Genomic DNA, 20,757 nt, shown 5'->3' with positions numbered 1-20,757 from the left:
TTCCACAGCCAAGTATTCGATGACGCACTGGATCTCCGTCTCTGGCTTGAAGGATAAAGTAAGGTGAAGAAGCAGAAGAGCATACCCCAGCCTTGAGAAAGGGGAAGGAGAAGGTTGGTGAAACCTCCACAGTGGCAGCAGAGCTGAATAAGAAACTATCTGCCAAAGGAGAGCTGGTGGCATTCCTGGCTACTTGGATAAGCTAAGTTGCGTTACCAAGCTCACATCAAGCGGACGGAGAAACTGTAGACTCTTGTGATGGCCAGCAAGATAGGGGAGAGGAAGAAAATCTCCTTGGCCCCTCCAGCCTTGGGCAAGCATCGATATGGCTTTGAGTGCGATCACCACTATCAATGTTAAGAGCCTGGGTAAGCACCCATTTTTATTCCTTTGTCGATTTTGTATTGTTTATGGTGAGTTTACAGATACCTTCTACCCATTGCATAATCTATGTGGCTCGCCCATGAATATATTTCCCCTGGACGAATGGGGATAACTACCAGGATTTGCACAGCACAACCGGCTTGTCGCTCTTCTGTTTCATGAATCGGAAGAAGCTATCCCCACCAAAATCCTTTTGAAGAATTCAGACCATGTGCCACAACGACAGTTCCTTCACAGCCTGGTGTCAGGCAGGAGAGTGATGACGGGTCACAGCACTGAAGGAAAATGGATACTTGATCAGCACTTGTTCACACATGCTACTAGTAAGGAAGAGTGATGAATTTTGGAGAGAGCCTTAGTATCTTTGCCGTGGTGCTTATTAGCTGGGCTATGACCAAGAGATCCCTCTATGCTGGTCGGATATGCTGATTGTTATTCGTGACGCTGACTTCGAACCAAACCACTAGGCGGGCACCTGGAGGCAGTTGCTTGTAGGACTTGTACAACAGAGTTGGGCTCAGTTTGCGATACATGACTAATAGAGGAAGCCACTGGTCACCTACCACTGGGTGTGTGGGTATGCTCAACAGTATCACCGAGTACATCTAGGAGTGTCTGCAGCTGACCTTGTGTGAATGTCGTTACCGAGGTGGGAAAACCAACAAGTGGGCGTAGAATTCAGGTGGGTTCAATATGATGGTGGTAGACAAGCAATCAAATAATAATCAGATACTGCATTGGGTCAGAGTACCCCAGAGATTGGACCTTCACAACCATTGTGAGGATGATGTGTTGACTGCTCCAGGCAGAATGGTGCCTAACAAGGGTTCGGGCAATGAAGAAAGGAATCCATATTACGAGAACTCGTCCGGCAACCCAATCACAGCAGAAACAGAACACAGCATGGAAGACTCCAAACATGACCCAAGCAGGGGCACTGTGTTTGAAGATGATGACCAAGAAGTGCCACCACATGCCGAGAACCAAGGCCAAGAACAAGATGATGCTAGCAATTATTCCACGTCCAACGGTTCCAACTCCAGCGGCTCATCAAGCTCCAGATCCACTTCAGATGACAATGATGTCAGCTGAGCATACAACTGCCAGTGTTGCGACCAATGTGGAAGAATTCACTATTGTCTAGCCAATGGCGCAACCCAGAATGTCCTATAGGCACCACCTTTACAACCTGCAGGTTCATGATAAAGATGAATACTCCAAGCACAGCATAGGGGCTGAGCACTAGGTTGTTGATGACAAATGCCGAGCTGCACACCCACCACACCAAAGAAAGGCAAACCGAGAAAGAGCTATTAAAGAAAATGTTGGATGACAACGCCGCTGCAGAAGCTGAGGCTCGTCTGGCAGAGCAACAGGAGGCAGCAATATAGCATGCGCTGAGCAACAAGCGGTTGAAATCGCCTTCAGAAACTTGAAGACATCATGAATCGGGAGGCCACAAAGATGACAAGCATGGTTCATTTGATAACCGAGCCAGACCCTTTGAAGACTACTGTGCAGCCGTGGAGGCCATCAATTCACAACCAATGTGGGCACTAGTAATGGAGCAGAGGAGCTGACCTTCACCACAGAGCTGTATAAGCCAGCAGTTTCGGCAAAAGCTGTACATGTTGAGGCCGAGGCACAAAAGGATCAAGCAGCTAAAGCCGATATTATTCCCAAGTATAAGGGTGAATCTAGCAGCACACCACACTCCCAATTCAAGCCATGCCAGAGCCGAGCCTGCTGATGGGAGTTTGGAGCAACTACGCAGCCATGCCTAAGCATGACAGATTGGCTTGGCCCATTGTGCAGCAATAACTTGAGAGATCATCTCAACCATTGAGGTGGCCTTGGCCTGATCAGCAGAGCGAGCAGGCAGCCTTAGCAGGTAATACAGATAGGAGATAGCAAATCCTCCAATGAGGAGGAAGAAGACAAAAGCCCAAGTTGTAAAGCAAGCCATCTCCACACGGCGAGTTGAGCAGTTGTTGAGAGCAGGAATTGCAGGATGCTTGCGCATCACAACAACAATCCTCCCATGAGAGCATGAGAGGTAAGAGGGGACACTTAAGCTGTGTACTCATGTACAAAGAATGTGCTCCTTGGTTTTTGCCTTAAAAGATGACGCAAGGAATGTTTCCATTAGGAGCCATCATTTTTTGCACTACTTGTGGTACCGAAAAGGTCTCTTGACAAGTAGCATTTTGGGTATCATATGCAAAAAGGAGAAGAGAACCAGAGATTCTAGGACCATGAGAATAAGTGGTGTTCCCTAGATGATTGAGGAGACTTTAAAGAATCCCTCCCTATCTATTTGTGTGTCTCACATTCAACTAGTTGGCCGATAAGTTACTTTCCAACTGGTGTATAACTGTTGATGCATGTCAATCCACTTGTTGTGTGGGTCAGTCGACATAAAATACTGGAATGATAACCGATTTGATCCAAAGTAGATGTATGGCCGGCCTGATGAGTGGATCCTCCTAATTTTTGAATCAGGTGCTCTTGATGGTGGGCCAGACTTGCTGAACCGATCTAGATGTCATATATGCATGAAAAAAATCGTGATTATGCTAGCTGGACCGTAGTTCAGCAGTCCAACTAGTTGCGTGTGAGACCTTTGTGCACATATACATAAATGCATAAATACATAGATGCACGCATACATGTGTGTGATTTTAGAGAAGATGGCATTGTAGAGAAGGCGGCACTAATCCTCTTTCATTTAATAAAAAGGTTCTTTTTTTCTTTTTCCTTTTTGGTAAGAAAGTTGTCTTCTGGCTTTTATCTTTAGAACTTAATGCAACATGAAACATTTGGGTATTTTAGATCTCAGGTCAGATCTTATTTGCTTCTTCACCTATTCTCTCTCTATTATACTCCTTCAATATCCATCTATGTCAATTGTATCAAAGTGGTTCATCCATGTCAATTGTATCAAAGCGGTTCCCTTTGGGATCTGGGGTTTAATTACCTCTAGTTGATCCAAAGGAGTCCTTGCAAAGATCCAACGATTTGTTTGATCCAAATTGATGCATAAGTGTCTCTACGGTTAATCAAATGGTTGATCATGGTGGAACTAAAGGGATTAGGGAACCATCCAAGGATGATATGTGACAAAGAAAAGGTTACATTTAGCAGTTTTTCTCACAAGATTTGGAATTTAATCAACAAATCCGAGTTATGCCAAAGTTAAATCAATAGATCTGAGCTAGCCAGAGTTGATTAGATATGTGGAAACCATGGGCTTTTGTAGTGGTGATGAGTCTATCAAACACCACAAGAAACTCATTCCATTGCCCCGCATTGCAAGCTGAACAGCATAGAGAATTTCAAGCCCTAGACCCATGAGCAAGGTATTCCGTAATGGTAATGGTCTCTATAATGGACATCACTGTTACTTCTACGATATGGATCGCAATGACTGTTACGGCACCCGTAACGGCCATTACGGTCTCTCTTTTTTTGTCTCTTTTTTTATTGAAAGAATATATATATATATATATATATATATATTTATCCGGAAAACATGTATCTACCTCATAATGTTGAAAACAAGTCCAAAAAACTTGTATATGCCCCATAATAAACCATTACGGAGCTGTCATGGCCTTTACAGGGGCTATAACAGGTCGTTAACAATGGTTACAAGTCAATTTTTTTCGTAACAGCTGTTATGACCATTACGACCTCATAACGTGTAATGGTTGAAGCCATTACCTTTATGTAATGGCTTTACGGCCCTGTAACAACCATTACGCCACACCATGCCCACAAGTGATCATGACGCGATAACAAAGATCATGGTATGGACCATGAATAGGCATACAAAATCAAAACGGATACTCCCAAATTTAACCCCAAAAAAAAAAAAGAAAAAGAAGTTGATCTAGGAAGGTTTCTAGGTCCGTTGGATTTTACACCAAAATTGATAGTGGAAATCAAGAGAAAAAGATTAAAAGATAAATTTTTAAAAAAATGTTATGACGTGGTTTGGATAATATGACAAGATCGACGAATACCTCATCACCGATAAAGGAAGCGCCAGTGGAAGATCCAAATGGCAAGAGGAACATGATTATCCTTCAATGGATGCCCAAATGGACGATCTAAGGAGCCCAATGCAATGTCAACTTCCCTGGTTGTCTCAAGAAAATTGGAACTGACAATTACAAATTTTATGCATTTACTTCCATGTGTCGCCATTCCTAAAGACTATGGAGACCACATGTTTTGGAAGTAATATCAAAGGTTTGATGACCAATTAGGTACGCAATTGTGCATAAAAGACGTGTTGTATATGTCATGTGATGCAGGTAAGATCATTCTAGGGTGACAAGGTGGCATAGAATCAGAAACTAATGATGTAACATTGTGAAATGGACCACAGATGAACCAATCACATTGATGGTTTAGACCTGGACTTGGGGAGAAGTTCCCTTTAAGAGGTGGGATTGATTCAGGAGAAATCGATCTAAAATTTACTCATGTTTACATTTGCTTTAGGCCTTAAGGAGGCCTTAATATGGACATTAGGAGTCTAATGTGTAAAGTGGCCTTAACAAATAAGATTTGGATTGTGTAAATGTGTATATAAGTGTATGTTCAAGTCAAAGGCTCTAAAAGGGCAAGTGGAGGCCTAAAAGTGCGTGCATGGAGGCAGCATGAGAAGACTAGAGGACTCTATGGTTTAACTGAGGATATGGTCCATGATAGAGAGTTATGGCATAACAGGATTCGTGTAGGCTACCCCAATTAGCTGGGATAAGGCTTAGATGATGATGATGATGATGATGATGCGTGTTTTTGTGTGTGTGTGTGTGTGCACGCATGCGCGTGCGCGTGTGGATGTATCAATGCATCCACACAAACAATTGTGGAGAAGGCATCATCAAACACTTTTATTAAATGAGTTTTTGAAGAAGACAACTTTCTCCTTGATTTTACCTTTAGAACTCAATCCACCGTGAAATGTGCAGGGTTTCAAGATTTCAGATTAGATCTTCTTCCCTTCTACACTTGATCACTCTACTATTCCCCTTCTCCAATATCCATCTACACCAAATCCTCATATATATAACCAGTGTTCGAAATATCGATATTGTGTTACATATCGCATCCTTGGAATACAAATAAGTATCGGTTATCGCATGGGATATACTGTTTGTATCGGGTAATTTATCGCACTTTCTGGTAAACATGGGGAAACATTCGGGAAATGGTTGAATTTTTCAATGAAACTTCGGGGATGGTTAAAAAAGACCTTAATACACACTTTTAAATCATAACATCTTAAAAAAAGAATTGCACGTAATAGGTTTTCTTTGTATAGGATCCTAAATTGTGTTGTTTGACTGAACTAATGCAACTATATTAAAATTGAATGCATAACATTTAGAGTGTATGTGATGATTATTTCATCAAACACTTCTAAATACTTCGAAATTAGTCTCAATTGACAGCTGGTTGAAGGGAAATTTCGAAAAAGAATATATAAAATAATTTTTATTTTTTGAAAATTGACAAATCGGTAGATCAGCCCTCATACATGTTTGATTTCATGTTTGCAGTGTAACATTGCAAGCAATTTGGGAGAAATTGGAGAAATTTTGAATTTTTCTCAATTTTTTCCCAAATTGGACCACCTTTACTCAAATTTCAAATTTTGAGTGTATGTAATGATTATTTCATCAAATACTCCTAAATGCTTCGAAATTAGTCTCAATTGACAACTTGTTGAAGGAAAATTTTGAAAAAAAAAAAAAACGAGGAGAACGTGAAGAACCAATGGATATCGAAATCAAAGCTCCAACTCCATGATTTTTTTATGCAAAACATGAATAACCAATAGATTTATAACCATTTGACACTGATTTAACATAATTTCAACAAAAAAGGGATTGAAAATTAAAAATGCTCGTTGGATCGAACATGTGGGATATATCGACGCTACTTGTGCATTTCGTATCGCACAGGTGGGATACAAGATATATCATGGGATATATCGGTCAATATCGTCGATATTTAAAACATGGTATATAACTACATGCATGAGATAACCATCATTAAGAAATGCCATACATAAGATTAGAAATACCATATGTGCAGAATCCAGGAAAATTCCACCATGAAAAGCTAATATCATGCAAACATACCTCATCATCAAGTGATTCTTTCAACCTCTTTAGAGTTACTGATTCACCACCCTGAAAAGGAGGAAATTTTTCCTGCTACATCTTTCTTCTTCTTGTGAAGAATTTAAATTTAAAAGAGAGTGCATTTCTCTAGATAAATTCCAGAATAAATGAAGGTTTCAGACCTCACTGCTGTCCCCATAGCCAAGTTCTTTGATAGTTGGAACACTTTGTACTTTATAGTCTCCAATAAGCATTATACAGCGGGCCACAGTCACTATGGTGGTTGTAGATATGTACAATAAGCACCACAATCCTTGAAACTTTGCTGCGAGATTACAGTTCCTACAATATTCCTAAAAGAAAAGGATTAACCTTGACTTGATTGCCTCGAACTAGTGAATGTTGGGTCTGTGTCAAATTCAAAGCAATGCTTTCCAATATTCCACTACACGAAGGTAGTGGAATATTGTAGACTTTGGGCAATCCACAGTTCATCCAGTTATTGGCATCAAAGCTCCAGTAGCTAGGTTAGCAAAGTGAAAACTTTTAAATCTCCCATACAACACACACACACACACACACACACACACACACATATATATGTGTGTGTGTGTGTTGTATAGGAGATGATGCATTAATAAAGCTGAGAGGCAGAAAGGGAAAAAAGAAGAGGAAACAAACAAAACAAAAGAAAAGGCAAATCTATACCCCAGCCAGAAATAGAAAACCCAAAAACCTCAGGGAGCCCATTCCCTGACATACAAAACAACCCGATTACTGAGTCCACTTCCAAAACCTTTAACATTGCAGAAAACCCAATTGTTCCTCTCCAACCTGATGGACCATAGGGCAGCAAGGAGAGCATCCTTCCACTTAGCGGCTCTGAGAAGACTGCCCCTACCAAAATGCCAAGGCCAAAATCTTACATCAATAGAGAAGGGCATCACCCAGCTAACATTGACAGATCTAAGGATACCAGACCAAACAATGTGAGAGAAAACAATTGATGAACAAGTGGTCAACCGATTCTTCTGCACTAACAAGTGGGTTATTAATGTTCCTAGCCTTAAGGGCTGTGATCTTTTGTTTTTAGGCTTGTAATCCTTGTTCTGCTATCTCAGCAGAGCTGCTTTGCCCTTTTGCTTTTGCCTTTTAATAAACCGTTGCCTTTGGAAAAAAAAAAAAAGACAGAGGGCACACATTAGGCAGAATGAGGGATCTCTTGTGCAAGTTATCGATGGTGAGGATCCTATTTCTCCCAACAAGTCAGGCAAAAGCTACACCTCCATAGGACAAACAAACATCATGTGGCTAGGGGTAGCCGCAGGACCAGACCAAGAAAGAGACGCAAACAGTGACCTGACAAGGAAGGCCCCGAACTTCGGAAAGTGAGAAACCAGTGAATCTTTAGATCCAGGAACCGGCACATACCCCTGCAGACGAGATAAAAGGGCAACCAAATCACCAAATTCTAAATCCGACAACTCTCTGCAACGAGGTAACCATGCACCCCTGGAACCCTAGAGAGAGAAGCAGTTGGCAATCGAAATACTAGGCACAGGGCAAAGATTGGCAATGGCAGGGAAAGAAGTGTGAAGAGGGGAATCCCTGCACCACATATCATCCTGAAAGCTCACCCTGGAACCTTCCCCAATGACAAAACTAAAGCCCTCAACCAATAAAGGAGAGAGCCAGGCCACTAATTTCCACAAAAATGAGGCCCTGTATATGGAACTAATCCACCAGACAGAATGGGAGGAGCCATACTTTGCCACTTCAACTCTTCTCCACAGTCTAGACTTCTCTACACTGAATCTCTAGACCCACCTAACCATCAAAGCCTTATTGACAAGCTCGAGGTCTTTAATCCCTAGCCCACCTTCCTTAATGGGGCAACACACCTCTTTCCAATTTAAGAGGTGATATTTCCTATTAGCTGTACCACCTTGCCACAAGAAGTCCTCTCCATTCTCTCCACCACCTTCTCCCAAAGATGGAGTTCTAGCTAACTTAAGCACAACAGAAGACCCAGATAGGATGAGGGGAAGGAGCCAGCCCAGACAATGAAAAACTCAGCTAGCTGGACGACCACTTCCTAGGAAACATTGACACCAAATGTTCACTTAGAAACATTAATATTTAGGCCAGAGACTACCTTAAACCAACCAATACTGAGCTAAAGGTAAGCAACCTTAGACTCAGAAGTCTCACGAAATAAGAGGGTATCATTTGCAAACTAAAGGTGGTTAATAACCTCAGGAAAATTAGGAACATGGAAACCCCCAAATAAACCTTCAGACTGGCCTCTGCTTAATACCTTACTTAATAGCCTCAAGAACCACAATACAGGAAGGGGGAAAGAGGATCCCCTTGGTGGAGGCTCTGAGTGGCTTTGAAAAAGCTAAACAGGGATCCATTGACCATCACTAAAAATTTTGCTACGGAGATAATTTTGGATGCAAATTCTCCACTTCACACCAAAACCCAGGCAAGAAAACATGTAATTTAAAAAAGACCAATCCACATGATTCTATGCTTTCTCCAAGTCTAATTTATAGATAATACCCTAACTACCTACCTTGAGACAAGAATCCAGACATTCATGGGCAATTAAGGCACTGTCAAGGATTGTCTACCAATAATAAACGCACTCTAGAAAGGGGAAAATACCTTAGGGAGAACCGCCCTAATCCTTTGACCAAGAATCTTAGTAATAATCTTATAAGGACCTCCAATGAGGCTAATAGGCCTGAAATTCTTGAGACTATTAGTGCCTTCCACCTTGGGAACCAAAGCCAAAAAGGAACATCCCAACTTGGTCACAATACGACCAAAATCATAGAACTCATTAGCCAAAGACATTAGATCAAGGTGAACAACATCCTAGAAGGATTGAAAAAAGGCCTAAGGAAAACCATCGGGGCCCGGGCTTTGTCCTTACCTAGGGCCCAAACAACTTCCTTGACTTCCTCTAAATGAATGGGGACCTCCAGGGATTCAATCTCCTCCAAAGAGAGGAAATTGAAAGCTAAATTGTTAGGGAAAGGTCTCTAGAGGCCCTTATTCGAGAGCAGAGAGCGGAAATAATCCATAATGGCCTCACAAATGAGGGCCTTTGTCAACCAATCTCACCCTATCAACTAACAAGGAAGAGTTGCAATTGGCCCTGGCTCTGATGTTGGCTACGCCATGAAATTACTTAGTGTTTTTATCACCTTCTTTTAGCCAAGTGCTGACACCATTTGATCGCATCCTCATAAACCCTAGATTGGTATTTAAAAGAAAACTCATCTCTTTCCACTTGCTCCAGATCAAACAGTAAACAACTTCCTTCCTCGATATCCAGCAACTGGATATTGAACAACAACGAATCCAGCTTCAATTCCTTGAGAGAAAAAAAACTTCATGCTTCCAAGAGACAAGCTTAGCTTCATACAATTTCAGCTTTTTGAAGAGCCTAAAGCCTACTCGGCCTTCAATCTCGAAAGAAGACCACCATTCACTAAGGATCGAAAACCCTCTACTTCAAGCCACGCTAGCTCACACCTAAAGGGTTTGGGACCCCAGTTCATTTCCTCAACCTCCAGCAGGATAGGACAGTGATCCGACACAGACCTAGGAAGACCAAGACTGTCAAGAAAGGTGGAAAACTGGAAATGTTGAACCCAGTCAGCATAAACAATAAAATGATCCAGTAAGGACATGAACGGGGAAGCCTGGCCACTCGGCCAAGTGAACCTCACACCCTTCATGTGGAGATCCACCATGTTATGCTTGAGGAACCAATTTGAGAAGCCCCGCATGGTAGCAGACACCCTCCCACCATGCAACTTTTCATGTGCGAACCAAACAACATTAAAGTCATCTCCCACACACCATGAGAGCTACCACCTTTCATAGACAAAGGAGAGGTTCTCCCAAAAGTGATGGGAAAGGGCAGGATGATTAGGGGGTGTTTGGATCAGAAGTTACTTTGGATAAGCTACTTGTACCATAAGTAGCTTATCTTGGTTTTTTACTTATTCAACCGGTAAGTATGTTTGGTAACCAACATACTTATCAACCAAAAAGTAGAAAAGCATGTTTGGTTGTCAATATAATAAGCAATGGAAGATGTTGAGACCTCTCTCTTTGCCAGTTCTTTCGACTGCTCGATCGGTAATCTCCCGTCTACCTTTGTTGGCCTTCCATTATGTTTAGGAAAGCCTCCTAAGTCATTGTGGGACAAAGTTATTGACAGATTTGAACATTTCCTAGCCAGATGGAAATGCAAGTACTTATCCTTAGGGGGGGGCAGTCATTTCTAACTTGCCCTTATATTTCATGTCTTTGTTCAAATGTCCGAATGCAATCTTACGCAAGCTCGAAAAACTCAGACGAGACTTCCTTTGGCATGGCAAGGAAGATAGGAAGAAATTTCATTTGGTGAATTGGAAGACGGTGTGTCAGAATGTGCACAAGGGCGGCGCAGGTGTGAGGGATCTTAGAAGCATGAACCGAGCTCTCCTAGGGAAGTGGACCTGGAGGCTTGGAAATGAACCAGATACTCTTTGGAACCGTTTGATTAAGAGTAAATATGGTCAATCTTCAGGGGGGTGGTGGACGAGAGATAGTTCAATGTATAGGGCTTCAGCCCAATGGAAAGATATTTTAAGCATGAAGGAGATACATCAAGGCATTCGGTTCTCCATCGGCAAAGGGGACAAAGTTCAGTTTTGGGAAGATGTGTGGGTAGGGGATCAACCCCTTAAATGTGCTTTCCCAAACATCTACCATCTAGCTCCTAATAGATTCATATCGGTGGCCGACAGTTATGATTTTCATGGAATGGAGGTTGTGTGGAATCCGCCCTTAAGATGGAATCTCCAAGATTGGGAGACATCAGAATATGCGGCCCTCATGGAGTGCATTAGTAAGGGTAATCCCATCCAAGGAGACATCGACAAATTGGTGTGGATCCAAGATAAATCGGGCCTCTTCTCGGTTAAATCAGCCTATAACTTTTGTGCCAGAAACTCTCAGATGACAGAAGAAGTGTGGACTGAAAAGCTGTGGAAATACAAGATTCCCCCGAAGATTGCAGTTTTTGCGTGGTTGGTAGGTAAGGGCAAAGTGTTGACGGTAGATAATTTGAGGAAAAAGGGTATGATTCTTCCCAACATTTGTCTTTGCTGCATGGCAGAGGAAGAGTCAGTTATCACCTATTTATTCACTACCCTCTCATAGGCCAGATTTGGTCTTGTTTTCTTTCCTGGTTCAATCTTTCGTGGGCCCTCCCCAATTCGACGGGTCAGCTGCTTATGGCCTAGCATGGGGTTTCCTTTTGTAAGCAGAAATCTATTATCTGGAGATTATCTCTTACAGCTATTTGGTGGGCGGTGTGGGAAGAGAGGAATGGGAGATGTTTTAGAGGGGGGTCTAAAGGGCGGGAGTTCATTATGCAAAGGGTTCAGTTCTATATTTTCGAATGGGCTTCTATTGTTATTCCTCTAAAAGATTGTAATGTTCTTTTGTATGGACCTAACTAACTCACTATCTCAGCGGGCTGGTTGTTCCCTGTTTCTCTTTTAATGAAAGTTTCTGTTATCTCTCATATATATATAATAAGCAATTATCCCTCAAGTCTGTTTGGGCCCCCTCACATCCACCATCCATCATGTGGGGCCAACCTTTGATTTGAAGCATTCATCATATGGGCCCTGCCTTTGATGTGGGTCGTCCATCAAATGGGGCCCACCTTGGATGTGGGCCATTCATCACTATGGCCCAACCTTTAATATGCACCATTCATTATGTAGGGCCCACCTTTAATGTTGGACATCCATCAAGTGGGGGGCCCACCATCAATGTTATTGTCCATCATGTGGGGCCCACCTTCAATATCACCGCCCATCATGTGGAGCCCACCTTTGATGTGGGTCGTCCATCATGCAAGGCCCGCCTTGGATATGGGCCACTCATAATTAAGGTTGACCTTTGATGTGGACCACCCATCATGTGGGGCCCACCATTATTAATTGCCCATCATGTGGAGCACACATTTGATGTGGACTATCCATCACGCATGCCCCACCTTCAATGTGGGTTACCCATCATGGAGGGCTCACCTTGGATGTGAGTCATTCATCATGTGGGGCCAACTCAATATGGGTCATCCATCATGTGGGGCCCAGTTTCAATGTCCACTGCCTATCATGCAGAACTAAGGTATCCCAAATTGGTTACGTTTCGGCCGTAACGGCAGATACATAATGGTAACGGCATCAACCGTTACGCGATTTGGCCCCGAAACGGGGCACATCTGTTTTTTGGGTTCATAACGGCCGTTACAACCCATAACAGCCGTTATGGTACCATAACAAACGTTACGGTCCATAACCCTAAAGAAAAATGAAAAAAAAAAAACCCTTTTCTTCTTTTCTTCTTCTTCTTCTTCTTCTTCTTATCATGGGGCTGTGGCTGCTGATGTGGCTACGGTTACGGCGCTGCTGCAGCGGCTGCCCTTCTCTCTCTCTCTCTCTCTCTCTCTCTCTCTCTCTCTCTCTCTCTCTCGGTTCGGTCCCCTCTCTCTTCTTTCCCTCTTTTCTTTTCATTTCCCTCTCTCTTCTTTTCTTTTTCCAGAAAAAATGAACGGAATGGCGTGGCTGTTTCACAGCCATGCAGTTTTCTTTTATATATATATATATATATATATATATATATATATAATCTGCAGTGCACGCTGCATAGTGCACACTCACTATTTTATTACGTGGGGTGGGGCCCACCTTGATTTATGTATGGTAAATCCATGTCATCCATATTTTTTCAAGTTCATTTTAAAGCATAATCCTTGAAATGAAGGGATCAAAATCTCAATTGGACCACGCAGTTGAGATTGAATGCCCACCATTAAAATCTTCTTTAGACCCATTTTGTGATCCACCTAAGATTTGGATCAGCCTCATTTTTTGGTCCATGCCCTGAAATAAGTGGGCAAAAAGGATGGACCACATGGATATACAACAAATGCATTGAGGTGGGCCCCACTTTTAAAGGCACGCTCACTAGTGGTCCACTGAAGATTTAAATCTACCTAAATTTTTGGACCATGCCTTAAAATGAGTTGGCAAAATGGATTGACGGCATGGATATACAAATATATCGAGGTGGCCCGCCTGGCCCACTAGTGGTCCACCTAAGATTTGGATTTACCTATCTTTTTTTTTTCCAATACCTTAAATGAGTTGACAAAATGGATGGATGACATGTATATATAATACATAATCAAGTGAACCCCACGTACATGGCCCTAAAAATTTATACATGAGGTATATATCAACTCAAAATTAACCAATTAAATTTTGGGACCATTGTTGCTAAGTCACAATCCCAAAATTAAATTGTTTGAACAATTTTCACTATTAGTTTGTAGACACTTGTTTTTTGAAATAGGACCGTTTGATATTTTTCATTTTTCATTGTCCAATAAATGTCCACCAATCCATTAGTGGGATAAGTGCCAATAGAATGCATTAATTTGAGGCCAGTTTAGGGCATCAAATGGTCCCCTAATCAGCTTCGAATTGACAATACTATTTGCCAAAATTTTATTTAATTTTTTTTTTTAAAGATCTATCGAGGAAAATGATATCAAATTGTTAGATATATGAATTACATAATAGGATACAAAAGTCCTTAAATCTATATATTGAATTGAAATGTATGCGAGTCACGAAGTATGCAATGCACTAGCACAATAAATAAAAGGAAAACTAGAAAATATAAGATGTTTTGGTATTGCATTCATTATTGTAAATATATATATATATATATATATATATATATATATATATATATATATATATATATATTAGTTAGAAAACTAAATATAAAAGGTTTGCAGTTAATTCCAAGTTTTCAGGTTCATAAATCTATTAGATAGCCCGATATAGCATTCTCACCAAAGAGTGGACCGTTACACCACCATAAACATGTTCCAAATTATAAATAAATACATATTTGGAATACTTAGAATATTCCGGATTTAATCCATATTTTTTCATATTTTTTTGGCAAAAAAAAAAAAAAATTACACCGTTACGCCCCCGTATCCGTATCGGTGGGCACCATTACGCCAACCGATACCGGTACGAAATACCTTGTGTAGAACCCACCTTTGATGTAGATTGTCCATCATATAAGCCCCATCTTTGGAGTGGGTCGTCCATCATACCAGCCCACTTTGGATGTGGACTTTTTATCATTATGGGCCAACCTTTGATGTGGACCATCCATATGTGGGCCCACATTAATATGGGGTCATCCACCATGTAGGGCCCATTTTTATGTGGACCGTCCACTATGTCAGCCCCACCTTCAATGTGGACAGTCCACCACGTGGGGCCTCCTTTGATATGGACTATAAGAGAGAGCCTCCTTTGACATGGACTATGAGAAAGACAAGTTTAGAAAGACAAGTTGAAAAGTTATAAGTAAGGAAGCTAAAAATAATTACTTATTAAGATAAGTAGCTTTTGGCACATAAGTTACTTTTACAACAATACTCACCAAACTAACTTTAAGGAAAAAACAGTAACTTACTTAACACAAGTTAAAAAGCAACTTATTTGGTGATATCCAAAAGGGCCCTTAGGGTCGTAGACCCTGGAAAGGAAAAAACAAATTTTTTTATTTATTTAAAAAAAAAAAAAAAAAAAAAAAAACTCACTTAAGAGCCTGATAAAATCTCCAAAAAGAAAACACTAACAGAAAAAGACCCCACCCAACTATCTACCTTGTTCCAAAGTGAGGGATTCCACATAATAGTGATGCCCCCGACGCCCCTACCGAATACAAAGAAGCCCATTGGACTGACTTACGACCCCAAATGGACTTGACAACACTCCTATCAATAGATTTGAGCTTAGATTCTTGAACAACAATAATAATTGGTTTCATTTTCTAGAGAACTAACCTAACTTTATGTGTTTCTGGGGATATCCGAACCATGGTGTACTATAACAACTGTTACGGAGCCGTAAAAGCCATTACGTAAAGGTAACAATGGTGACTATTACACATTATGTGGTCATAATGGCCATTATGGAAAAAAAATGACCCGTAAGGCCAAAATCACCATTACGACCAATGTAACGGCGCGTTATGCCCCCGTAAATACAAGTTTTTCAGGTTTTTTTTCAATTTAAAATTTTTTAAAAAAAAATTTTAAAAAAAAATTAAAAAGAAGATGAAGAAGAAGAAGAAGAAGAAGAAGAAGAAGAAGGAGAGAGACTATAACAGGCATTATGGCCCATATCATAAATGTGAAAGTGGTGGTTGTTGCAGCCACCATTACCATTACAAAATACCCTGATCCCAACCCACGAACATTTCAAGAAAGGATCTTCATTGGATAACCTTCCTAACAAAGGATCCTCATGGGATAACCTTCCTAACCCATCTCCCTCTCCTTCCACCCCAAGGAAACCCAACGAAGTGCTCATTTGGATCATCTCATAGATTAACAAGTTCTCTACTTCCCTTAGTATACTTGAGAGATCTATTCTACACCACCCTGGCCGAGATCTAAATACCTCTTTGCTTCATAAGATGGAACGTGGCAACATAATCCCCATCCTGATCTCCAAAAACCACCCCAAGTAGTCTACCCATGTGACACATTGCATCCCATAACCATCTCTTAACCGTAACTGCAGCCACTAGTCCTTTCCATAGAGCCCGGGGAAAGGATCGGGGAGAAAGAGTTACCAAAGGGGGAATGGGATTCATCTAGACAGAAAGCAACCTGAAGGGGAGAGACATCCAAAGCATTCCCATGCAGATGGGGATCAACAGGCCCAAACTAGGTTCCACACCCATGGATGAGGTTGAGGGGCTGGGCATCAGGAGAAAAGGGGACTGAAGCAAAAGACCCAAGGACCCTCAACTAGCAAAGACCCTTGACCTCAGGAAGGGAGAACAAAGACAAGCACCCATTATTAAAATATTGGTAACGAATGCATTTGATTCATACATAAACGTTGGCCTCCATTGCAGTTACATGTATACACTTCAGATTGCTGATTACATATTTACATATCCTTCATCATGCTAAGACTTTCTGCCACAGGCCCACAATCGAAAAGAGAATGGAGATAGAGAGTCCCCTTGCCTCATAACTCTAGAACTAGAGAAGAAGCCCGGTGGAGATCCATTAAAAGGATAGAAAATGAAGCAGAAAAGAAATGCATTCTTTAATCCACCTCATATATTTTGAACCGAACCACATTTTTCAAGCTAGAAAGTAAAAACTCCCAAGCAACATGGTCATAGGATTAGGGACCAGTTATTATTACATTCTCAACTTGAACACTAGAACCATGGTTCCACTTACAATCTTAGTTATGCGCGAACTGGCCCCAACCTTCCTTTGAAAGAGTCCGACAAAAATATTGACACTTCTTGAACAAAGATAATGTTACTCATGGAATACATTTAATGTTGATTCCGGAGGGCCAAATTTCAAGAGCTAAACACAAACATTACCACACACCAACATGGTACTCCTGTTCAGGAGAGGGAATTCATAGGGTGGTTCCTAGTTCCTACTATGAATTAAAAAATAAATAAATAAATAAAGCTGAAGCTGCTCCATTCATCAGGTGGACTATGGTTAGCAAAATGATCACCGAAGGTCAGCATTAAAGGTACATGTGTTGCTTATCTGACGTGCCAGCCAGCCTGGTTTATGGTATGGGATGCATGCATTGAGGGTCCCAATTGATAAACATCCTGGACCTGACAAACATCTTTTGTATCACACACATGTTGTGTTTGTGTCTAGTACTTTAAGGTGGAGCATCTGGAATTAGCATCCCTCTATAAATCAAACAGAAGAAACAAAAAGGGTGCTCGCATTCCTTACCTTCATGTAAAAATGGTAGAAGATTGAGCATCGGTGATAAATATCATATGCTTCCACGCTTTTTTTGCTTGGGTGTGACATAAAATTATCTCGAGAAAATCCAAAGCTTCATCTACCAGCAAGGGAGACGTTGCTTTCAACCTTTGCATTCACCAAAATATCATAAGTCACATCATCAGGCACAAGGCCTCGATCAAGCATTTCATCATGTAATCTAAAAGCCTCCTGCATATTGCCTTCCCTGAAGTATCCCGCAATCAAGGCGTTATAAACAAGAACATTAGGACACTTCTTCTCTCTATCCATGTCATCCAAGACTTTCCGTGCATTCTCCAGCTGTCCACTATTGCATAGACCATTTATGAGAACTGTAAACGTGATGATATCAGGCTCAACTCCCTTGGCCAGCATCTCAGCATAGAGTTCCGAAGCAAAGAGGATATTACCCACTTTCAGTGATCCATCTATTAACGTTGTGTAAGTAGCTAAATCACAAGGAATCCCCTCTTCAAACATTCTCTTGTGCAGATCAAATGCTGCCTCCATATTGTTTTGATTCCTATACCCACCAATCAGGGTGTTGTAAATGACGGTGCTGGGAGCCAAACCTACTCTAACCAATTCTTCGAAAAGCTCACGTGCGCTGTCCATATTTCCTTTCTTGCAAAATCCATCGATTAGAGCATTATACGCAGCAACATCTAATTGGAGACCCTTGTTTTTCATCTCATTCCACATCTTCAGAGCAAGATCTATACTCCCATTTCTGCAGAACCCATCAATGAAACTTGTGTACGTAAAGACATTAGGGGACACCCCACTTTCACACATTTGGTGATACATCGACAAGGCCAAGTTCATGCTGCCCTCTTTTATGAAGCCATCGATGATGCTGTTGTAAGTCATGCAGATGGGAACAAATCCCTCCTCTGCGAACTTCTTGAGCATATCAACTGCCTCAGATGTCCGGCCCGCTTTACAAAGCCTGTTGATGATAGTGTTGAACGTGAAATCATTGGGAGCAATCCTCAAGTCCAACATTTGGTTATGTAGATTGAATGCTTGATTGAACTCCCCCTTTTTGAAATACCCATTCATCATAGTAGTGTAGGTTACAACATTGGGCTTGATACCTTCCTCATGCATTTGGGAGAACACGGTAGATGCCTCAACCATATTCCCTTCTTTGCAGTGGCCGAGTATCAAGTTATTATATGAAACAATGCTTGGTGCCACTCCTTTCAGAACCATCTTATCCCATAAATCGCAAGCGTCCCTCATTCTACCCTCATTACACAACCAATATATAAGATTGTTATAAGTAAAAACATTGGCTGCTCCAAATTCAACTGCCTCATTGAACAACTTCAGCGCCTCTTCCCACATCTTCTTTCCCAAGAACCCCCGAATCAACGAATTGAAAGTAAAAACATTCGGTGAAATCCCCATCATTTTCATCTGCCCATAAAGCTCCATCGCCTTTTCCATATTCCCATTTCTAAAGCAACCTTCAATCAGGACCGCATAGGTAACACCATTGGGAGCAATCCCACTACCAACCATCATGGAGAACATGTCCAAAGCACTATCCAAGTCACCTTGAATGCAATAGCCCTTTATCAGACTTGTCGCGACCACCAAATTCAGCAGATGTCCACTTCTTATCATCTCATCCTTTAACCTCAACGCCTCTACCATATTCCCCTGCTTCATACAAACTCCAATTACGCTCGTGTATACAGCCTCGGACGGAAACCAACCTAAATCTCTCATCTCTTTCAACAATTCACAAGCTCTCTTTGAATTGGGTTTCTTGCAAACTGCCTGAATCACTGTACTATATGTAATAGCATCGATCTCAGATCCCCGAGACTTTGCTTCTATGAAATACTCCTCGGCTTCCTCAGGCTTCCCTTCTTTCAAACAAGCATGCATAATCACATTGAGAGTAAAAGAATTGCAATCTCTTCCTCTATCTTGCATCTCCATATACAACTCCCGAGCTTCCAGAATCATATCTGATCGCACCAAAGCAGCCAAGAGGATATTTCTAGACCTAATGCCGGGGACTACGTCATTTTTCACCATCGCAGTAAAACACTCGATAGCCTCTTTGAGCTGCCCATTCCGCACATAACTATCTAATGTTAATTTGAATAGATAAGGAGTTTTGGAATTGCACCTTCTGGAGACCTCTATCAGACGATCTACTAGGACGGTTGGACTGGGACCGGAGCTGCCTGAAATCGACCGTTGCAAAAGCCAGCGAACTTTGCTGATTTTCCCCGACTGTATCAGGATCTGGAGCATGGTGCACAGGGAATCGACACCTCGGATGAATCCTCGCTGCTGCTCGGCCCAGTGGAAGTATCTCAGTGCGGATTCGGGATTGTCGCGGTTGTTGAGAAGAACCTCTATTACATGATCTTGAGAGAGGACAAGGTTTGAGGGGCGATGAATTTCTCCTGGAAATACAGTTTCCGATGTGGGCTTTTCTGGAATTACAGTTTCTGAGGTGGGATTCTCTACAAATTTTGTATCTGTAATAGGGGTTTCTGGAAATCCTGTTTCTGAGATGGGTTTATCCGGAAATCCTGATTCTAAGGAGGGTTTCAGTTGAAAGTTTGAATGTTGAGGGGTTTGCTCGCAAGGGTGCGCAGGATAAGGGCAGAAGGTTGAGGTTGAACGGAGAGTGCTTGGATTTATGCATAACCGAGGCAGCCGTGGTGAGAACGCTGAAGAAGCTGAGAACCTCATTCGGACTCTCTCTCTCTCTCTCTCTCTCTCTGTGAAAAAACAGTAGTGGCGTCTGACAGAGAAACGAGGGCAGTTTCTACCGCGGTCTGTAAAACCGGGCGGCGACTTCGCTGCGACCCCGAATCGAGCGATGTGGGTGGGACCCTGATCGCGGGACCCACCTCGATGTATCCAGTGTATATCTACGCCGTCTATCCGATTTTCCAGATTAATTTAGAGCATGGATCGAAAAATGAACCAGATCCAAAACTCAGGTGGACCATACCACAACAACAACAAAAAAAAAAAAAAAAACGTACTATTGAGTGATCTTTAAAAACTTGTAATGGGCCACAAAGTTTTTGATCAAGCTGGTATTTGTGTTTCCCTTCGTCCAGATCTTAGTGACCTTATCAACGGGTTTGATGGAAAATAAACATTACGGTGGACTGTAGTAATTTTATAATGGTAGGCGTTCAATGACTACTGTTTGTTGCGGTGTGGTCGACTTGAGATATAGATCTGCTTAATTTTTTGGTCCATTCTCTATAATGAGCTGAAAAAACGGATGGACGGAGTAGATATACAATT

General features: G+C 41.6%; 1 protein-coding gene across 3 annotated transcripts; it reads right to left on the bottom strand.

The window, feature by feature from the left end:
* Positions 1–388: 388 nt before the first annotated feature.
* LOC131237024 (pentatricopeptide repeat-containing protein At3g54980, mitochondrial-like) lies at positions 389–20,255 on the bottom strand. 3 transcript variants are annotated; one of them, XM_058234639.1, is made up of 3 exons: positions 17,431–20,255; positions 1,665–2,006; positions 389–1,573 (listed from the first exon to the last, which is right to left on the bottom strand). In XM_058234639.1, exon 1 carries the CDS (start codon positions 20,185–20,187, stop codon positions 17,539–17,541), a length of 2,649 nt encoding a protein of 882 aa, XP_058090622.1. In that variant the 5' UTR covers positions 20,188–20,255; the 3' UTR covers positions 389–1,573; positions 1,665–2,006; positions 17,431–17,538. The 3 variants fall into 3 exon arrangements, with proteins under 3 accessions (XP_058090622.1, XP_058090621.1, XP_058090623.1); XM_058234638.1 differs by having other exon boundaries at positions 389–2,006; XM_058234640.1 differs by lacking the exon at positions 1,665–2,006.
* Positions 20,256–20,757: the final 502 nt, after the last annotated feature.

This window comes from Magnolia sinica, chromosome 2, assembly GCF_029962835.1.
Source record: "Magnolia sinica isolate HGM2019 chromosome 2, MsV1, whole genome shotgun sequence".
NCBI classification, from domain to species: domain Eukaryota; kingdom Viridiplantae; phylum Streptophyta; class Magnoliopsida; order Magnoliales; family Magnoliaceae; genus Magnolia; species Magnolia sinica.
Note: the sequence above shows the minus strand (reverse complement) of the source record. Positions and strands in the feature narration are given on the sequence as shown.